Raw genomic sequence first — 15,172 nt, 5'->3', positions numbered from 1 at the left:
TAACATTACATAATTTATGTTGCTTATTGCCTTCCAGTTAGGGCTAGATCAATTGAAAATGATGAATGAAATGATTAATTGAAAATGGTGGACCCTATTGTAAACAAGTGTAATGCTTTATGCTTTATGGTGTCATCCACTCACAGTTAACAGTTTTTGTATTGAGTTGTCCTTGAAATGTACTGTAATTCTGCAATCTGTTAATATTAACACGGAGCCCGCCAGAAGAGGGTTAAATTAGTACCCTAAAAAGTACCCGAAAACATGGGTTTTTAACGGGCTGTAGAAGGCGCAGTGATACTCGCGGTCGGGTTTTTCCACCAACGACCGAGACAACAACAACCGCTATTAATTAATGGTGGCGGATTAAGAGATAAAAAAATACTTCAATCAATCAATCATAGTGCAGAGTCGATGGGATTATGGGATGCATGTGGTGGGTCATCCAAGCATGGATTTATTGCACTTTTTAATTAAATTAATTTCACAAATGAATTAACTCAGCCCTAATATATATATATATATATATATATATATATATATATATATATATATATATATATATATATATATATATAGACATTGTTCTCTGCTTTCTGTTGCTTTTTGGCAAAAACAAGCCACATTCAAAACAATAACATTGGAACGGAGCATCGCAAGTTAACTACCCCCTGAACTGGTTGGAATAACGTGTTCCTTCCACGCTCTATGTCCAACCGGGGAACCCCCCCCCCCCCCCTGTCAGGTGAAAAGACTCCTCATGCACCGAAGGAAGCATGGGGTCAGTCCGTTGCTCTCCCCGGGGTTGGCAGATTGACCCAGGATTACACTAGACTTGACATTATTGACACTGGGTTAAAAAGAGAATGGGTTACAAACATCGTGGGCTAGAACATTGTAGAAGGTTAGTAAAACGCTTGAAATCGCTGGCAAGGGCTGCCTATAGCCTATGTTCTAACTCTGGCAGTTAAAATAATGAAAGTATTAATTACATTCGTGTGTGTGTGTGTGTGTGTGTGTGTGTGTGTGTGTGTGTGTGTGTGTGTGTGTGTGTGTGTGTGTGTGTGTGTGTGTGTGTGTGTGTGTGTGTGTGTGTGTGTGTGTGTGTGTGTGTGTGTGTGTGTGTGTGTGTGTGTGTGTGTGTGTGTGTGTGTGCGGGTGTGCGCAGGAACCAGGGTCAGGAACATCTCCTGTGTTGTCTGGGCAATGGACCGCGCAACTGCATTGGAACCAAACTCAATGAGGTCTTCCTCAAGGTGTCTCTCTCTCTCTCTCTCTCTCTCTGTACAGTATGTCACCTTTACACCACAGCTGCTTCCTTTCCTCTATCACGTTTACAGTACACCACCATCTCCATCACTCTCACATTGACATTTCCACTCTTTATTTCAGTGTTCTTTTTCCTCGTATCGACCTCATTATGTCCGGGATTCCAGAAAGAAAGGGGCAGATCTACAAGCTCAAAATGCGTCGCTTCGGGGCTGCATTTCGAGGCTTGTAGATCTGCTACTTTTGATGCTTCTGTGTGCCGCTGTACTATGATCATCGAGCAGGGCGTTAATTTATGAGAAGAAGCTTTGTTTTATTTAAAGAGATATGGAGATAAGAGGACTCTGCGCCTAAAGCAATGCAATGAAGATTAGGTTGAACATTGGTGAATTTACTATTTACTATTTACAACTAGTTACTAAAATGGACTTTGTAGATTTTGAATATTATACACGTACACTAACCACTTCAGCCCTATACATTTTGGCCATTTGAAAATAGCCGTTCTACGAGCTTGTAGATCAGCTATTTTCAAAATGTTTTTTCTACATCTTTACATTTGAAAACTTCTGAAATGGGATATCCTCCATAATGAATACTTTTTGGTATTTTTAAGTACATATACGTACACATACGTAATCCTTTTGAATTCCAGACTTATACTTTTAACAGAGCATTTCTACATTACAGTATCAATACCTTTACTTAAGTACTTTTTCCCCACCACTGTTTAAAACCCATTTGGGGCGGGAACCCCTTTGGGTGTTAGCATTATGCTATGCTTTAGCTATTGAAAAATAGCAGATCTACAAGCTCATAGCGAGCTTGTAGGTCTGCTATTTTTGAAAAATCGAAGAACGACTGACATAGAAACATAGCTTTTTCAGAAAACCGTCAGGACGTAGAAGACATTTTTAGAATGTGATCTCGGGTCAGAATGGGGTTAACCATTATTGTCTACATGTGTGTTGTTGTTTGATGCTTGCAGGCAGCCTGTGTCTATCTGTTGGAGCACTATGACTGGCATCTGGACCCTCCCTCTCAAGACCTCGGGTATAAATGGCTGCCGGTGTGTCGTCCATCCAACCACCTAACGGTCTCCTTCAGCAAACTCCCACACACATAGACTGTAAACCGGACTAGACCGCGCTTCTCAGAGTGGGTGCGTGGCACCTAAGGGTGCCCAGTGGCATATCTACAATAAGGCGAGGACAGGCCTGTCCAAATCCATTTTCTGCCTGGCCAAAAACAAGACCCGAGAACTATTGGTGGACATCGGCCTGGCCGTTGCGGTAGAGCGCGACCCTCAATCACCCATTCGAATGCAAATGCCTGCCTTTCAGCCTTTGTATCTGTCTGGCAGGTATATCTCTTTGAAAACCTTTATAGTCCATGGGCTCAGACCAGGATTTTCACTAGTGAGGGACATTCAAGGTGGCAAATGCTATCATGTTTAAAGGTCTATATCCCTATAGATAATATTTCAACACGATAGCAGTTCCCAAGTGGTAGCTTAGTTGCAGTTATCAGCCTTCAAAGACACAAACTATAGATTCACAGAATGAAAAATCGTTTTTTTTTAAATAAAACATGTCACACAGAAGGGAAAAATTAAGAATTATCTGTCTTTCACTCACTTTAACCAATGAACATCATCATAATCATCACTGTCATATCGATTATTAAGTATTCGTCATCTTCATCATTATCATCACATAATCAATCAGTTTCACTTCAGGTTTGTAGCTTGCACATTTCTGTGCACTTTAATTTGTTGGCAAGGCAGGAGCAATCTAAAAGCTTGCAGGTCCGTACACACTTGCAGGCCATAAGTTCCAGCCAGGGGGGCAGTCAGACAGATATTTTGTGAAGCCACTAAGGAAATCGTAGTTCATATAATGGCCTGTTGTGGCGCTGTCATTGGACCCAGAAAAACCCATAGCCCCATAGAAGTCCATGTATTTGGGCCCAACTTCACCTTAATAAACATGGTCATGAATACTTTCTGCTTCCAGTCACTAGTTTAAAGTCTCATTTCTAATGTCATAATATTCTTTTTGGAAAATTATGGTGCCATTAATTAAAAAAATTACCATAAAGTCGCGTATGTTCTGAGGGGCGTGGCTACCGTTACAGTCTATGATCGGGATTCCACTCCCACTCGAGTCAAAATAAAAACCAACGGAAAAGAAGTCCCGCCTCGTTGTCTGTGGCCAGCTGGGCCAAAACGGAGCCAGCCAATGGCCAGCTGGGCCAAAACGGATCTAGAAAGATGGCGACTTACAGTGTAGGAATAACAGGCTTCATTTTACGTCCATGTTAGACCCGGGGAACGCTTTGTCCATATTTTTTACAGTCTATGGTTCCAGCACAGTCATTTTGTGCTGGTGCCCCCCGCATCCAGTCTAAAATCAGCATACCTATAAGAATAAGAGATGTCATCCAGATCAGTTAAGAGCCCAAATGACTATACATTTCAGATTGCTGGGCATGGGGTCAGATCAACATATGGAATAAATTCTGTACTGGCCATATATGGAGCGTGTCTTGAGTGTACAGGGTTTCATTAGGTCAGATCAACATTATGGAATGTCAGAACAGGTCAGCTCCATATGTGGAGATCTAATGTGGGGGCAGTGTATTGAATATACAGGGTTTGATGAGGGCCCAGGTAGGCCGGGCCTTCATTTCCGGGCCTGTTGAGAACTCTAGTAGGCCCGTCCCGATACAGTTTAAATGGACAGGTAGGTATCAGTCAAAATGGAGACATCGAAGAGGAAGGAAGGATCAACATATGGAACGTCAGAACCGGTCAGCTCCATTTTTGAAGCTCCATAATCTAGGTGATAATCCAGTCTTCTCCATGTATGGCTATCCAGGGTTTGATGAGGGCAGTGTTCGTGATCTTCATATATGGAGACGGCCATATATGGATCGTGTCACAAGGCGTGACGGACTGATGGCCATATATGGTGGTGGGATGCGTCACGAGGCGTGAGGCACTGACGGCCATATATGATGGTGTGATGTCACGAGGAGAAACAAAACACTACATTCCACTATAATCTTTGGCCTTTGTTGGCAGGCGACAACATTCAGTGGTATTATTCTGGTTGCTGATCAACATAACCAAAGTCATATAGTCCTCTTCTGGTTGGACAGCCTTTTGAGTATGACCTTTCTCTCTCCTTCTCTGTCCACAAGGCTTACAGTGACCTTTGTGATGTGAAGTGCATTATCCACCCAATGGCACAGGGATCTGATTCTTATTGAACATGAAATGTACAAGAAAAGGTAAAGTTCCCCAATTTCGGGATCTTCCTCCAGGATTTTATTGTAGTAGCATGGCCTGCTGCTCATGCTCTCAAGTCTCAACCAGCTGCGCTGACTCTGCGCACGAACCGTTCTGGTTGGGAAATAGGACTGTTTTCATGTGTGCTTCTACAGCACTATTCTTGTCCTTTGCTTCTAGTATATGCCTTGTTGTGGTAGGGCCATATACTGTATACTGTATGTGCCTATTTCCAGGCTCCATCAAGCCAACTATCTTCTATCTATGGTGTTGGGTCCAAGCTTATCGGTATTCCAGTGATCATGCAGTACATCCGTTGTGTCTGCTTCAAGACTGTTATCAGTGTTTGCCATTCATAAGGTAGAGCTGCAATCAAGTCACAGTACAAGTACAGTACAGTACAGTACAGTACAGTACAGCGAAAAGTATTTTTGGAGAGATGCGAAAATACTTTTCGCTGTGCTGTACTGTACTGTACATTGACAATGCATTGAATCTCATCTTATCTCAAATGCAAAGCACGAAGACCTCTGTCAAAGGCTTCTCAGATGCCAGGATTGAGTTATATGCTGACCAGATAGGGCTATTCGGGTGTGGTTTCCTCAGATCTTTCAGAGGGCAACTGGTCATTTCAATAAGTAGTGACTGCTAAGTCCTCAGGGACATCTTGCTAGGAACCCCAAGAGGGTGACGGGTCATCTGTTGACATGCGGTGTCCACGACCAGGACATCCTCGGCTTCAGTTGTGCGCATGAAGACTTGAAAGTAGCCAGAACAGACATGCTTGATTCCTTCAAGGCTTGCCCCAGGATTAAAGTCATCAAGGTTACATAACTTAATTATGACAAGACATTATTTCATGGACATCAAAACAGACTTAGACTGTAAGATCCTTCTCAATAAAGGTAAAGCAAAACATAATAGCTATTTATGGGTTTCAGCCTAATTATTTCATAATTTATGCAAATGACAAAAGGTTGAATAATTTAGTCATGGAAATATATTAATTTCAGGACATAGACTCAGAGTCTAAGAGAGACTAATCCTTGACTAAATTGTGAAAAATGTAGAAGATTTCTAGTAAAGTATAGAAATGTCCTTATTTTGACCTAATTTCTTTCACGACTTATGCAAATTAAAAAGGTGGCATGATTGCACTATGGTAACAGATGCATTTCTAAACACCACAACAGACTCAGACTCTTAGATCACCTTTTTAAGTCAAGTAAAGCAAAGTTATAGTAATTTCTTGTTTTGGGGAATAATTAGCTAATTATGCTAATTTATTACCATTATAGGCCTACATGTTTATATACTTTTATAACATACTCTTATATGTCATTGCGTGTGTGTGTGTGTGTGTGTGTGTGTGTGTGTGTGTGTGTAATTATAAGTGTGAATCAAACATAATTGTTACATAATCACTACAGTAAACTGCACAAAATCCTACTCTGCATATAATGGGAGTTAATGGTGAAACAATGATTTAAAAATGCTATCATGTCTCAAAGTACTTACTGTATATGGACCCAACAAACAAAACGGTAGCAAAGAGATTTTGCCACCAACAAATGTACACCAAGTCTCTTCACCGATCTTTCATGACGACAAGCGGCCCGGAAGAGCATTTCACATTTGTTTTTTTCCCATAGACGTTTCAAAATGTATTTATTTTAAGACCTTTTAAGCCTCGGACAAAGCCAACTCGGATGGTGACAGCCCATGACAATAAATTGGGGCCGAACAAATAATTAGAAAGTAGAGGGGCGCCTCCTATATACAGCTTTTGTCCCCACACCCGTCTCTTATTTGCCATTGACAATGAAAGGAGAAATTAGGTCATATGTAGACGAGCAAATCAGCTAACCAACTAGAAAAAGTGCCCTTCTGGGCACAGGTCTCCACCAGGAGGATAGGAATATTTAGGAGTAATATAAACATGTTTTTTGTTTGTTTGTTCCAATCTTTGCCAATCAGGATGGAATATGGGAAATGGTGCAGATCCGTGTTGATGGCACGCATGCACAATCCACCTGTTGGTGGCGCTATAACAGGGCAATGTGAAATGGGTGGGCTATATTCCTCAGCCTAGTAGGAAAGTGCGTGAAAGATTTCACGTGAAATTGCACGCTGCGTTCATGATTTGAGGTTTTTTGTTCAAAACAGGCCAATCCTGCAAAATTTGAAAGCCAATGTTAAGCCAATTAGGATGGAATATGAAATATCAGACACATCCGTCTTGAGCACATGACTATGGAGATACTGTGTAACGATTTGCGGGATTTTTGGACAAAATCTGTAGGTGTACTGTGCAAAAACTTGTTTTGCACAAAGCGGCCTCCTGGTGGTGCTATAACAGGCCGTTCTGGAAATTTTGGGGCAGAGGTTCATCGTTGGCATCCAGGGAGTGTGTGTGCAAAATGTGGCATCGACCGGGTTAACGGTGGCCGAGATTAGCTTGTCACGGACGGACGGACACACGGACACACGGACGGACGGACGGACGGAGTGCAAAACATACTCTCTCCCCATGCCTTCGGCCTGGTGGAGACAATGACATAAATTCAGTTGTTCATGACCATGAGATGATGTATATGATGATGTACAATGATAAGAGCGCCTCTCACTTCACACAGGTGTGATTTTTAAGGGGCGCTAGCCCCTTCTATAAACGGCTTTTGTCCCCACACGTCTCAAGATTTGCAATTCACCACGTGGCCACTGTCCATGCCCGTCTCAAGTTCAAAACATTAAACGCAGAGCTGTCTAGCGGAGGGTCTGTATGGGTTTTTGTCCAAGGATTTTACTTAAATTTTATAATGGAAGTGAATCGTGATTGGATCACGTCACAGACCTGTCAAATGAAGTCGGAGATCCACATCATTACTAAGTATAAGTAACTAATTGTTTTACTTATTTTTTCTTATTGTCTCCACCAGGCCGAAGGCATGTGGGGAGAGTATGTTTTGCACTCCGTCCGTCCGCGTGTCCGTCCGTCCGTGTGTCCGTGAACAGCTAATCTCGGCCACCGTTAACCCGGTCGATGCCATATTTTGCACACACACTCCCTGGATGCCAACCATGAACCTCTGCCCAAAACTTTCCAGAACGGCCTGTTATAGCGCCACCAGGAGGCCGCTTTGTGCAAAACAAGTTTTTGCACAGTACACCTACAGATTTTGTCCAAACATCACGCAAATTGGTACACAGTCTCTCTAGAGCCATTCAACGAAACGGGTCTTTCAGATTTATCAGACTCCATCCTGATTGGTTAAGATTGGCTTCCAAAGTTCACAGGAGTGCTCAGTTTCAAACAAAATGCTGCAAATCATGAACACATCGCGTGATTTCCGTGAAATTGTGCACCCACATTCCCACTAGGCCGAGGACGAAATGCCACATGAACAATTTCAACTCAGCCTCAAGGTGGCGCTATAACTGGCCGAAAAGTGTTTTTACCTCTAACTGCACGGATCTGTGGATAACCTGGTGGAGACCTGTGCCCGGAAGGGCACTTTTTCTAGTTTTTTGTATTTTTGTAATTTTCCCCTTTTCCAGTATTGTCTCTGCATTGGGGAAGAGTGGGTGGGCATAGTGGGTGGACGGGAGGACAATGAGGGGAGCCTTAAGACGTATGTATTAACAAATGTATATGCTGACATGAACAAGGACCCCACATGGGAGGGGAAAAAATGTAAAAAACCCAATAAAAAAAAAATATATAAAAAAAAACTAAGGTAGGTCGGAGAGCCTTATATTCTCTGTATTCTAGACTATAACACGGCGGTCTATCCCAGTTTCACCATGTGCTAGCTATAGAGATAGATTGCCGAGGTGGAGCATTAACACCGACCATCAGCTCCCATGTGGAATACCGCATAATAACTTACTGTACCACACTCAAGCCATGCTATTCATGCGCTGAGTTCAGGGACATGGTGGGCCCATAATTCAGCCCGGGAAGTGGAGTTATATATGAAACCCATGAACAAAAGGTCTACACACTACAGAATAAGCTATACCCTAGACCCCGTCTTGAACTCCAAACCTATTCCAATCCAATCCACTTTATTTATAAACCACGTTTCCCCAATGTGGGCGCTATACAGCGGAAGACGACCTATCTCCCTGCGTCTTCTGCTTTGTGTGACTGCATTGTAAGGTAAGGTAATTGTATTTATAGAGCGCCTTTCAAAACAACCGTTACAAGGTGCTGTACAAAGTAAAATAATAAAATAAAACCACAAAACACAATCAACAGCAAAACAGCGATAACAATAAGAAACAAAGCAACAGAAAAGAATACATGAAAATATATAATACAGGCAGAACAACAAGACTCAACAAAAAATAGAGATAATCGACCAAAATATTTACGATACAAGTGTGTTTTTTAGCAGCTTTTTAAAAGTGTCGACTGACTCTGCATTTTTTAACCCATTCTGAACGGGCACCCATTTTGGTGTCAGCATCATGTTATGCTTTAGCTATTGAAAAATAGCAGATCTACAAGCTCATATCGCGCCACCGAGTGGCGCGATACGAGCTTGTAGGTCTGCTATTTTTGAAAAAAATCGAAGAACGACTGACATTTTTAGAATCTGATCTCAGGTCAGAATGGGTTCATCAGACCAGTGTGTGTCCGGCGTAAACCTCGTATGAATCTGATCTCAGGTCAGAATGGGTTAAGAGGTAACTGGTTCCAGAGTGTAGGTGCTATCGATGGAGAAGGCTCCATCACCCTTTGTTCTCATCTTGGTAGCAGGGATGATGCATGGTCACTACACCTCTTGTAGACGTGGAGTTGCCGGGACAACTTGGGAGGTCGAATCTCCGATATGTGCAATGGTTGCGAACCCATTTAAAGACTTAAAAATGACATTCGTGTGAAGTTTGGGGCGCTCTCATCATCGTCATACATCACATTCCGGGCCAATCACAATTGCCGTCCTCACTTTTCTGTCATTCTGGCCAATCATAATTGGCGTCTCCAATTCTCTGCCCTCACTCTTTATCCTACTTTGCTCAGCCAATCAAATAATTGCTAGGGGGTGATCAGCCAATATCATCGCTAAAATTCACACAAACACACAAAGCTGGGCATAGGAGCTATAGGGGCTAGGGGCTATAGCGCCCCTCAAATAAAGTCCATAGACTTTGCTGCCAGGGAAACAAATCTTAAATCTTAAACTCCCCCCTGTCAGGTGTAAAGGAGCAACTTGGACACTAATGCATGAAGGAAGCATGAGTTCAAGTCCGTTGCTCTCCCCAGGTTGGCGGAGGGTGTGTCACATCCAGGAACACATTAGATAATTGACACAGGGGTGAAAAATGGTTACAAAATCGTGGGATAAAAAAAAAGTTAAATGAATCCTGCAACGGACAGGGAGCCAGTGTAGGGAGGCAACCCCCTCCCCACCTGGGGGTCCCCAGGCCCTACTTTGAGAACCACTGATCCATTGTTACCCTAGTGTGACGTGAGGGGCGCTAATATATTAAAGTCTAACTCATGTTGATTAGGTGATGTAATGGTGATGTAAAACAAAACTGTGCAAACACAAACATTAAATGCCATTAACAATAAAGAGACAATATGACGTAATGAGTTACAAAATGACGTGTACGTTTTCCCTTCGTTGTCAATGGCGTTAAAAGAAATACAACAAACCCTGACCAATCAGCACACAGCTGTGACACACTCAACTTCCGCGGATATAAATATAGGCGACAGTCCTGTGCTATCTTATTAGTTTGTTTCAACTGTGTTGAGAGACAGTGCCACCGAAACATAATTCCAGCCACTGACAGCTTAGGCCCCCACGTTCGTTTGGAAGATTAGCGCTGTACTACGTGTCCGTTTCTCCAGATAGACTGCTGCTGCTGTGCATGTTTAAATAAACCAAATTCATAGGAAACTACTCGAGAGTCAAGTCTCTTTCTCTGCATCACTTAAACTATACCTGCGAGACCTGAGGAATATACCTGGCACAGAATATACCCGGAGAGACCAGATGCAGCAGCGATGGCATCGGCGGCCAATCTTCTGTGGACGGAGACGGGACACGGAGAGGCCAGAACAAGAGGCCAGGGCTCTTGCGCTCACTCGTGAGGAAATTCAGGAAGAACAAGACTATAGTTCAGGCAGAGTGTGGTGGTCTTCCAAAGGCAGCGGGGTCTGTCAACCAGGAGAAGGACAAGAAAAAGTCTAGATCTTTTGTCGTCCGGATGGTAGACGCGCTGTCCAAACCTTTCGTGAAGAGAGAGAGGAGAACGGCGGAGAACAAGTTGGAAGAGGAGATGGAGGATATTCAACTGGAGAACAAGTGGTCAAATGAGTTCTTGAACCATAAGTGTGAACTCACGCTGGACCCGAACACGGCAAACGCACACCTGTCTCTATTCGACAACAACCGAAAGGTGTCACGTGTGAGAAACATTCAGTCGTATCCCGATCACCGAGACCGATTTGACTCCTGGGAACAGGTGCTGTGTAAAGAGGGTCTGACCGGAACCCGTTACTGGGAGGTGGAATGGAGTGGCTGGGTCTCTATAGCGGTGACACACAGAGGAATCAACAGGATAGGGCGGAACGACGACGGACTGTTTGGATTCAACGACAAGTCCTGGAGTCTGGAATGCGGCGACCACCTCCGCGGCAACAGGTACATTGTCCGTCACAACCGGAAGAGGACCGAACTCTCCGTCTGCCCCTCCGGCTCCAATAGAGTAGGGGTGTATCTGGACTGTCCCGCCGGAACCCTGTCCTTCTACAGAGTCTCCAATGACACACGGACACACCTGTACACCTTCCAGGCTACGTTCACGGAAACCCTCTACCCCGGGTTCAGGTTCTGGCTGTTAAAGACCACGGGGCACAGTTATGATCTTGAACTTCTTGAACTTCAAACAAAACGTTCTTACTAAGACCACGGTTAGAACGGTGAAGTGGCCGGCTGTCTGGTGGTCAAGTCTGGGATGGCAACACTTCCGCTTTTAAAATGCTACTTGCGCATGCTTCAATCCCTTATTTGGAGTGAGTACTTCATTCTTCATTCTTTCACTGAAAGAAGAGCCCTCTAGATATATTATAACTCTCCCAAGAAGTGGCGCAAATACGGCACATGTCGACTATAGGAGGATATGAGTTACCTTTCTGTTTATCGGGACATTGACTTGAGTGGAGTTGGCTGAAGCGGACTTTGCAACGCTTGGCACGGCGGCGCACTCGCCTATAGCGGACTGGCTTGGTGGTGACCCTTGTGGCTCAAGTCCTCTTTAGACGTCGGCCATTTTAACAGTTCTTTGGCTGACCCTTTTACCGCTGGGTTTGATGCGGAGTGCGCCGGTGCCCGCGATGACACCGTTTCACTGGAAGGGTATTTCTTTTTCACTTTCATAAAAGTAACATTTTGATATGTGAAGTCTTCCAGATGTGTGTTTGTGAGTGCGTTAATCTGGCAAACCGTTCAGTGCCATACATTTCTTGTAGACACTTCCCGGGAAACTTTGACACATCCTGAATTTTTTTCTTTCTTTCTTTTTTGGGGGCGGGGGGGTGGTGTGCATTTTTAAAATATTTTGTGAATTTGTCATCTCACAGAGTCACTTGTCCCCGAACCCCGATGACAGAGAAGCCATGCTATTATTGGAACCCAGTTTAGTTTTTTTTTTGGGTGACCACATGAAAGACAGTTATGGCTGTGTACAAGTGTGTGTTGTCCTTCTGTACCCAAGTATGGACACCCCCTGACATCACAGTGCCGCCGTTCTAATGACGACATAGACTGTTGCTGAAACACTGTGTGTCTATCTCCATGATAATGACATCATAGACCGGTGCTGAAACACCTTGTGTGTCTCCATGATAACCTGGGTCGATGCCGGCAGTATATCAGACACACATTACTGATTACACCGTAGACTGGTTTCCAGAGTCTTCCAGAGAGAACAGGCTATTGAAATCTATAGTCTGTTAAGCGACGCGTTATCAGCTTTGCATGGCGCGCCCCTCCAACATCTGGCTTTTGGAAATTATGGCATATGGAAGCAAAGTCTATGGACTTTATAATGTTTGTTTAGTGGACTTTAAACAAACCGAGTAAACATAGACTTATTATTATGGTTATTTTGGTCACCATATTTTTGAGGGGAGCCCCTCTCGGAACGTCTGGTTTTCGGAAATTAGGTCATATGGCAGCCAAGTCTATGGACCTTTTCTAATGTTTGTTTAGAACACTTTAAACTATTTAGAACACTTTTAACTATAACAAAGTAAACAACCATGTCTATGGACTTTCTAATGTTTGTTTAGAACAATACGTTAATAGAGGTGGCCCCTCACTTCACACAAGTGTGATTCTTTTTTTCAAGAACGATTTTTCAATATTTCTGGTTTAAAGGAGTAGTTCACCCATCCATCAACTACACACCTGTGAAGCCTTGCATTCATGGAAATACTTCCTCTTCCCCAAGGCAGGACTTGCCTTGGGGAAGTTCAAACTGTTGAATTGCTGTCACAATGTTATATGATCATAATGTGAAAATAGCAGATCGTCCTGCCTTGGGGAAGTTCAAACTGTTGAATTGCTGTCACAATGTTATATGATCATAATGTGAAAATAGCAGATCTATAAGCTCGCTATTTTCCAAATGTCTCTTTCTTATTACTTGCGCAAGCAGAGCGTGCAAGTAATGTTGTTTGTCTGATGCGTATGTCCCGTGGCTGCGTATGACGGAATGATTAATGTGTGCTTGATATGGCATTGGTTTCAGATTACATACATGCATACATACAGTTTGGGCATTACCTTTAATCCACCCGACACTGAAACATATCATTATTACCATTGAGAGCCAGTTATACCCTGCCATTGGTACATATCTTCATCACGTCATACGCAGCTATGGACATGCGCATCAAACGACCCAAGTAACCACAGTATACTGCTAATCATCTTACAAATGACATATACAACGTATACATATATATGTAATCTGAAACCTATCTTTATTACGTCACCATTGCGAGCCAGTTATAACCACCCGTATTAATTACACCATTACTTGTTATGCTTTGTAGTGCTTAATTGGTTGTTATTAATTACATAAACGGTCAATGTTTTCTTATCGTTTAAAATGAATTACGATAATTTACATTGCAAGGTTCAATAAAACTTCATTCAAGAGTTGTCAAATAAGGAATATAACTGATAAAACCAAAGAAGATACTTAAATATAATAGAATCTAATAGGAAGAACGTGTCCTGACAAGCGTCAGGAAGACAGAGGTTAGAGACAGATCACCTTGTAGCACCTCGTTGTGAGAGACGAAGATAATCAACACCACCTCCCCACCATGGCCTACAATAACATGCAGGACGTTCAAACAGTGCAGTGTGACTCTGATCAGCCCATAGTGACAATCAAAGCAGATGGGGTGGGTTATTCTAGGAGCCATGGACATTCGTGGACATGGACATTCGTATAGGAAAGGTGCATATACCAGGAATGTCCCCATAAGGACTGCAAGGACAAGATCGTTGACCTTAGGAATGGAAATTACCGCTGTGAGAAATGTAGAAGAGAATTCCCTGAGTTCTAATATAGACTCGATATAGGTAGCAGTCTTTCGTGGCGAGAAATTGGTGTCATGCTCCCAGGAAATAGTTGCCAGAAGTCCTCCTGGCACAACAGTACTTGCGCGCTAGTCTACTTGTGTGCAACGCGCAAGTAGGCACTCAACAGAGTTCAGTTCTAGTTGTTTTTTATAGTGTATGTATGTGTATATACTGTATATAGTCTGTTGATCACTTTTGAGGTATTAAAAAGGTTGTCACCCTGCTCACACACAAAACAAAAAAAAAACACATGGCTACCCCTGCTTTGCCCCCCTACAATTTTTCACAAACATTGAGACTGCACACGCAGGTGCCGGTTTCATGTAATCAATTACATGAAACCGTACCCGTCCCCGTTCATTGTTTGGTGAGCTATGCTTTGTTCATGGCTGGAGAGGCACGCCTAGCGAGACGTTCTTCACGCTGCAACAGTATTGCGTGCCGGGAAACACTGACATACAAGTTGACATCGCATCACGGATGCAACTATTGCTGCTCTCGGACTATAGGTGTGAGGGGATACAGCTACGCACAATTGTAGGGAGTGCTCCCTGTGCAACTGGAGGTGGGGTTTGGGGGACAGCCGCTTTGAGAATCGCTACAATTGTTACACACAACATAACCCATTCTGACCTGAGATCAGATTCAAACGAGGTTTCCGCCGGACACACACTGGTCTGATGAACCCATTCTGACCTGAGATCAGATTCTAAAAATGTCAGTCGCTCTTCGATTTTTAAAAAATAGCAGACCTACAAGCTCGTATCGCGCCACTCGGTGGCGCGATATGAGCTTGTAGATCTGCTATTTTTAAATAGCTAAAGCATAACATGATGCTGACACCAAAATGGGTGCCCGGTCAGAATGGGATAAACCACCGTATTTATTTCAAAAGCAAGTGATCACAGTAAACACCCATCCTAAACCTTCTTCGTCCACACTGTGACATCTGGAAATGTGCCTATTATAGCTAATAGATCCTTGAATCTAGAAT

General features: G+C 43.2%; 1 protein-coding gene across 3 annotated transcripts in view; it reads left to right on the top strand.

The window, feature by feature from the left end:
- The window catches only part of LOC310862332 (putative cytochrome P450 120), a 19,426-nt gene extending 16,976 nt beyond the window's left edge, over positions 1–2,450 (top strand). The window contains exons 10-11 of one of the 3 annotated variants that reach the window (XM_083770184.1): positions 1,169–1,244; positions 2,258–2,450. In XM_083770184.1, coding sequence (XP_083626310.1) covers positions 1,169–1,244; positions 2,258–2,395 — 214 coding nt within the window. In that variant the 3' untranslated portion in view covers positions 2,396–2,450. Of the gene's footprint in view, positions 1–1,168; positions 1,257–2,257 lie in introns of all 3 variants that reach the window. The other 2 variants (XM_083770185.1, XM_083770183.1) reach the window with 2 other exon arrangements.
- Positions 2,451–15,172: the final 12,722 nt, after the last annotated feature.

Source organism: Protomyctophum parallelum (assembly GCF_964188405.1).
Source record: "Protomyctophum parallelum genome assembly, chromosome: 7".
Taxonomy (NCBI): domain Eukaryota; kingdom Metazoa; phylum Chordata; class Actinopteri; order Myctophiformes; family Myctophidae; genus Protomyctophum; species Protomyctophum parallelum.
This window is presented reverse-complemented; position numbering and strand designations above follow the sequence as displayed.